The sequence below is a fragment of the Penaeus vannamei genome, chromosome 12 (genome assembly GCF_042767895.1).
Source record: "Penaeus vannamei isolate JL-2024 chromosome 12, ASM4276789v1, whole genome shotgun sequence".
Taxonomy (NCBI): domain Eukaryota; kingdom Metazoa; phylum Arthropoda; class Malacostraca; order Decapoda; family Penaeidae; genus Penaeus; species Penaeus vannamei.
The window spans coordinates 40,518,154-40,525,653 of record NC_091560.1 but is presented as its reverse complement, the minus strand read 5'-3'; the positions used below and the strand labels follow the sequence as shown (position 1 = coordinate 40,525,653).

Below are 7,500 nucleotides of genomic sequence, written 5' to 3'. Positions count from 1 at the left end.
CAAGGAGAAGTCCAGTAGAAAGAGTAAGGATGATAAAGATGAGGCAAAGAAGACTAGCAAGAGCAGTAAAGAGAAGAGTAGCAAGGAGGAGAAGGACGATAAAAGTAAGAGGAAATCCAAAAGTGGGGATGACTCATCAGAGAAACCAAAGTCCTCGAAGTCAAGGTTAGTGTGTGTGTGTTTGTTTGTCTGTCTGCCTGTGTCTATGTGTCTTTGTGCCTCTGTCTTTGCGTGTGTGTGTCTGTATTTTATTTCTAGTACAGTAAATAGAGCCCTGATTCACTTGATCCATTTTTCTCAGAGCCTCAAGCAGAATGGGCAACGTAAAGGAACTGGAAAAGGAGAATTCTCCGCCACTCGAGAAAGCAGTGGATGAAGAGATCATTCCCAATGGACATGTGGAGGAAGAAGAGGCGGTAAGTTTCGGCATCTGGCATCCCAAATTTCATGCCAGTTCCTGAGAATCAAGTTGGTGTGCATATTGTTAGCACTTACTAAAGACACAAAAATGAATCACTTGTTTGGACCCCATACAGCTGACCTCATGATTGAGCTAATATTTTTATTACTTCTTTATCATTATTAAAATTAAGATTCATTTAGATTCATTGTTTTAGAAAATATATTTTACCTTCTAGCTAGCTGTGAGGGGTTGATAGTTTTGGATATCTGATAGAGTCTTCAACAATTACTTTATTTTTATAAAACTTTGAATGGATTTGGAATTAATCTGTCTATGAAATGAACAAGAAAAGATTATTAACTGGTAATAGGAATGTATCAGGAATCAGATATTGTAGTATTAAAGTGTTCTTACATTTTTGCCGTTGTAGAATCCTCCACCAAGGCTAAAATCGGCACGACCACCTAGTGCGCGCCCAAGTAAGTATATGTTACATTTTTCATGTTGAAAATCATAGATTTAATTTCCACTTTTCTTTATGTCTGTCTTCCATTTCTAGAAATGGATTTGATACTGTCATGGGTAATATAGCATAGATGATGTTGTAGTAGTTGTTTTGCATTTTGTGTTTTGATGATTTATTGAGGTCTGTTATTTAAATTTTATGATATAAGACAATTTTCCCTTGTAGAGAGATAACATTATGATAACATGCATGTGTAGATTGTTCTCCTAAAGTATCATTGTATTTTTTTCTTCTTCTTTACTAGTACAATTGATACAATTGTCTTCTTACTTTTTGTAATTCTTTAACTGATAAAGAAATATGTCTCTGTTAGAAAAAATTGTATACATTAATTTGGTTAGGCATTACAACTGACCTTGTCATGTAGAGGATAATGGGGCAGCGTTGGATGAGGGCATTAGCTCCCAGGAAGTTCCTGTAGATGAGGGCATTGTGTCTCAGGAGCCTACCCCTGAGAACCCTGACCCCCAGGAGACTCTCCCTGAAGGTATTGACACCCAGGAGGCTTCCCCTGAGGAGCCTGACCCTGAGGTACCAGTACCCCCCCAGCCTGAGTCCCTTGAAAATGAGATAGACTACACAGGTATTGTCTTGGGGTACCTTCACTCTGAGCTTAAAGAGTTGTCTTATCACTCGCAGCCAAATGCAACAACCCATAGAGAATTGTTCATAGTTGTCAGTGAGTCCGAGACACATTGGAGAAAGTACAAAATGTTTTTATAATAAAGTGTCATCCTACTTGGTATCTGTAATGAATCTGTGCTGCCTTAGATCTTGTATAATTATCTGTATGCATGCTCTGATTTTATGCTCTTTCATAATTGACGTACCTGTCTGCCCCATAGAAAAGGGGAAATGCTCAGCCTATTGTTACAATTAATAGCTGGAGATTAGAATAATTTGAATACTATCTCAACCATTCCCATGAAGAATTAGTTATATCATGACATTAAACCATTGGCTTTTATAAGAAAAATCAAGAAAATATATTGAAAAGATTCATGTTAAGGAATACAAATGCCCACTTATTTAGATGTGTTATTCAGTTCTTTTGTCAAGGCAATAAATTATACATCTTTCTAAGTAAAATTATTCAGTTACTTGTTTTCCTTTAAGATTTATCTTTCAGTGTAGCAATGAAATGAAAATGATAGATAAAAAGAAATTGTTCACACTATACAAAGGCCTGGTTTTATTTATTAGTTAGAATATGATATGTTGGTAACATGTGTGGCAAGTTGTATTTTCTTATATATACAGTGCAGTTTGAATATTACATTTTTCAAGTAGGAACTCACAGAAATAAAGTGACTGAAAGATATTTGGCAAAGCACTCATCGATGTTCAATTCTTAAGCTCAATAGAACACAGATAAGTTTTGCCTTTTTGAAGGTCAGATGATCTAATTGATTTACTAAATTGTTTAATGTGGTTGCTAGAAATTGGCTGCTTGATAGATTTACTGTGTGTAAGTGTGAAATGCACAGGATTTTCATATAATGCAAAGATTTGTGCTTTCATCACAAAATGTGGCCAACCACTCGGTGTGTGCTTCTATTTTGTTATACTGTACTTTCATGTTTCACCATAGTATATATACACGCACACACGCATACACACACACACACACACACACACACACACACACACACACACACACACACACACACACACACACACACACACACACACACACACACACACACACACACACACACACACACACACACACATACACATACACACACACACACACACACACACACACACACACACACACACACACACACACACACACACACACACACACACACACACACACACACACACACACACACACACACACACATATTTAAATTACATATATTTGTGTGTATATATATATATATATATATATATATATATATATATATATATATATATATATATATATATATGTATATATTTATATGTAAATATTTATAGATATATATAGATATATAGATATTCATACATATATACATACATATGTATATACATACATATATACAAACACACATACACGTATACATATACATATACACATATGCTTATATACTTATATACTTATATATACATACATGCATAACTAATATAAACACACACAGACACACACACACACACACACACACACACACACACACACACACACACACACACACACACACACACACACACACACACACATACATTTTTTCAGTAAGTTTTCCTTTATTTTTCTTTGAACTGAAAAAAAAAAGATGACTTCCATCTTACTCAATATTTAAACTCTATTAGCAGAACACTGCCTTGTCATGTTGTCGTTTTTTGTAAGCACCAATTCACTGTTGTGGTGCAGAATCCATAATGCTTGTCGTATTTTGAAATATTTTTTGGTTTAGCATTTTACTTGCATTTCTCTATTTTGTTGTGCTAGTTATTTGTTTATTTTTGTTTTTTGTTTTTTATTATTATTGTTATTATTGATATTATTATCATTGTTATTTATTTAGTTTTTAAAAATTATTGTTATTGTTGTTATTGATATTATTATTATTATTATTATTATTATTATTATTATTATTAATATTATTATTATCATTATTAATATTGTTATTATTATTATCATTGTTGTTGTTACTATCATTATTATTATTATTATTATTGTTATTATTATTATTATTATTGTTATTATTATTATTATTACTATTAATATTATTAGTAGTAGTAGTACTATTATTGTTGTTATTGTTATTGTCATTGTTTTTATTATTGTTTTTATTTATATCATTATTATTATTTTTGTGCTATTATTCTTATTGTTTTGTTTTTATTGTTAGAATATTTATAATAATATTCATTAGATTCTAGTTTACCTGTAGATATGTGTTGATCAATCAGTCATATATGAATTAATTTATAAACAGAAATAGGTTATAATTTTATATGATCATAAAAGTGTTCTGTGAAGTCATAATTCTTTACACTATGATAAGGAATGTTGATTAGTATCTTAGCAAATGCAGAAATATAGATCATGTCCTTGTAGTATTTATGACGTGGGTGTCATTACTATTTTCTTTCTTTCTTTTTATTCTTCTTTTTCTTTTTCAGTTTTCTTATTCTTTTCTTATACTGGAGATGGGTATATACATTCATGCATTGTCCATTATGGCTTTGTTTTATACATTTTGTTCACCAAGGAGTCATTTATTAGGACTACCTGATCACACCCATTTTACGTCACTCCTTAAATTTTAGGGGAATAAAAAATTTATTTCTGTTAGTATTGTTTTCATTATTTACACAATTGTTAGTTTCATGGTTATGTAAGACATCGGAAAAAATGTTAAATGTACTAGAATAAAGACTCCTTTCAGAAAATTCAAGGAAGTAAGCCTAGTATTTGACTGCATTATGAGTAAGTGCTTCCGAAGCCATATATGTGTGTAAAAGAGATTTATAAAACAAAACCACAGTGGACACTATATGTACACTTCCTGCCCACAGTGTCAGTAGGTTAGTGTTTGTTTTTCAGTCATTTTAACGTTAACCTATCATACCACGCCATTGAAAAATATGTTTAGACTTATCCTTTCTTCAAGAAACAAAATATAAAACCTAAGATATGAATAATCTAACAGAGAATCTAACATAGCTGTAGTGAACTGAGCGTAATTGTACTTTCCTTGAATGAAGTCACCTTCATGACCCGAGCCTGGTGTAACTTTGGTAAATTGAACATAACTAGCCAAAAGTACCCGAGCCTTACTAAACTTGAATCATGTATGCTAAATTGGACTGAAATCAAGTCTCTCTTAACTTATCATAAGAGGAGGAGTCAAGTTAATTCAATTGTAGATATATTAAAATAGTTATAATGACTGTTGAATTGGTGTATAGATTTGATCTCGATTGTTATGAACATATTTGAAATAAGGCATTGATTTTTTAAGATAATCTTAACCCCATGTCGCCGGGCATGGCATGTACACACATGCCATGCCCCATTGTGTGTGTTGAATTTCGTAATTGTTTTTACATATAGATGGCTCCACAAGTAATAAGTCACCAATGAGCCAATTACGCGAACTACCTGTGTCACCTGTTTACCCTTTTCCTTGATTTTCGATATTTTCTAGCATTTAATAGTGCTGTTAGTAATGTCAATAACAATATAGTAATTATAATATCTATAACAAAAATAACAGTAGCAATATTGATAGCATTAGTTAAAAAAGAAGTGTTTTCCAGATTTTCAAGGAAAAGTGAGGTCACAAGATCTACTAATTCACTCCTTTCTGGCTAAGCATTGGTAGAGCCATCTATGTGCAGAAACATTTAACCATTTTCCCATCGACACTGGGTTAATGACTATTAACTTGGCAGAGTGATTTATAAAAAAAAAGAAAAAAAATGAATGCAAACTTTGGGTGTTTTGAGTGTTTTTTGGCAGACATTTTGAAACGGTTATGCTATCAGTGCTAGTGATTTTTTTGCACTGACATTTTTTTGGTTGATTTTTTGCTTTTATTTTTATATATATTTATAACTTATACTGGTACCATCTTAAACCTTAAACATGCTTAGAAGCAGGAAGTATGGCTATAAACCAGCAATAATCTCATTTATGACCATAAGGTACTCTGTCACTGAAGTAAGATACTGCAGTGGGGTTAGCGGCTTTATGCAGGGAATGTCCTGATTTATTCATGACAAACGCATTTCCTTCTAAACAGGATGAAAGACTACGTTGTAATGATATACTTCTCTCGTCTTTTTTCCTATGCTGTTCTACTAGCATAAGGACTTTGTTTTTTCTTGTATTTGTGAGGTGAAGATACTATTAAGTTTTTGTTTTTTTCAACGAAAATTATTATATGATAATGATGGAAATACATACAGACGTATGCAAATTTTACATGGATGGTGTTACAAACTTGTCAGATCTGCACTTCCTGCCTTTCTTTACATATCATGAATGTAGTTCTCATGTTTCATATTGCTTTGTATTTCGAAGTTATTAAATTGTCAAAATGTAATCAGCTGTGTTGTAGAAGGCAGGAGTAAGAATGATTGAGTTCACCATCCAAGATGTTTAATTGGCATGTCAGTTTTCATTTCAGTCTTCCGAAGCACATAATTCTGCAATAGATATGACACCTTTTTGGAATTTGTTACTGTGTGTAATAAGTGGATATCCTTTGCTATGATTACTTTACTTTAACTTGAACTGAACCTTAGGTTTTAATTCCATACAGAATGTATCTTTGGTTAGACCAGATCTGGCTTATCTTCCATGTAAACTCATTCCATTATAATGAAATATATATTGTAACCCTTAAAAGATATGACTTCCAGCTGTAGGCTCTTATGGTTACAAATTGCCATATCGATAGGCATAGAATTATTACTGAATGGATTACAGATTCATCAGTATGAATTCCATAAGCTGAGAGGTTGGGAAGCTTTTGGGAAAAAATAGCAAAGCTAGAATATAATACTGTCATTCATTTGGGTGTAGTAGCACTGTTTTCAGCATGTTCAATGTTACATGCACAAACCGTAACCACGCATGCCCATTAAACCTTGACACACTTCTCATTAGATATGTATGGCCCATAAAGACATACTGTTTTATAGCTTCATAATTTTGAGTCTCACACTCGATCACATTTTGTTATTACATAAAAAAGAAGGAAATATACTCACATGTCTTACATGATAAACAGATTTGGCATATCACAATCATAAGCCTAACTAATTGCTCCCCTCCCGTATTAAATCCAGGTCTACGCAGTGCAGCAGATGATAGTGGCAACATGTCAGCAGGACCAGAGTCTCTCCTGCAGGTCGATGGTAATATTCAGCCAGCAGATAGCAAGGGGGAGGAAGAGCCACCTATTATACCTATGGGGGAGAACAATAACATTGACCCTGCAATTCTCAAGGCTATGGGAGATCCAAATAACGGTGAGGGATGTTATTTATAGTATAGAATAGATGAGTGCTTTGATTCCTCCAGTTCTCATTGTTTTTTTTTATTGTTTTCAGTGAGACCAATACCTATGTTTGATTGTATTGTTTTTTAACTTAATTTTGAAATGTGTTGATCTTTATAAGATTAATATTTGGATTTGTAGTTTAGGAATTATAGTGAGTGTAAGGCAAGGAAAAATACAATCATATTACCAGGTCAAGGGTTCACAACATGCACGCAAAATAAACTTTTAGGATGTAACAAGGAACACATGACAAAACGAACTCATAATGATACATTACTTATAAGATCTGGATTAAGTAAACACAGAGTAACATGCAAATTAATATTCCCACAGACCCCATGGCAAACATGGGTGAGGGACAGCTGACAGCTGAGGCACCAGACTCAGGCGTGGGTTCCTTAGAATCACCAAAACATGGGCCAAAGGAGGCTGAACCCCCAGACAGGTTGCCCTCCGCCAGGCCAGGACCTCAGCCCATGAAAGCAATCGAGATGTTTGGTGGAAGTGAGGCTGGAGTCGAGGTCCCACCCCTCGTTCCACAAGTTCCTGTTACCCAAGAGTAAGTTTTG

At 33.5% G+C, this 7,500-nt stretch overlaps 1 protein-coding gene across 3 annotated transcripts in view; it reads left to right on the top strand.

Annotated features, from left to right (window-relative positions):
* Positions 1 to 7,500, top strand: part of LOC113826003 (TRAF3-interacting protein 1) — a 37,949-nt gene that overhangs the window by 19,756 nt on the left and 10,693 nt on the right. For 2 of the 3 annotated variants that reach the window (XM_070128302.1, XM_070128301.1), the window contains 6 exons: positions 1 to 165; positions 302 to 416; positions 834 to 882; positions 1,297 to 1,512; positions 6,717 to 6,899; positions 7,265 to 7,490. The exon at positions 1 to 165 is cut by the window's left edge and continues 20 nt beyond it. In XM_070128302.1, coding sequence (XP_069984403.1) covers positions 1 to 165; positions 302 to 416; positions 834 to 882; positions 1,297 to 1,512; positions 6,717 to 6,899; positions 7,265 to 7,490 — 954 coding nt within the window. The remainder of the gene's footprint in view (positions 166 to 301; positions 417 to 833; positions 883 to 1,296; positions 1,513 to 6,716; positions 6,900 to 7,264; positions 7,491 to 7,500) is intronic. The other variant, XM_027378867.2, reaches the window with a different exon arrangement.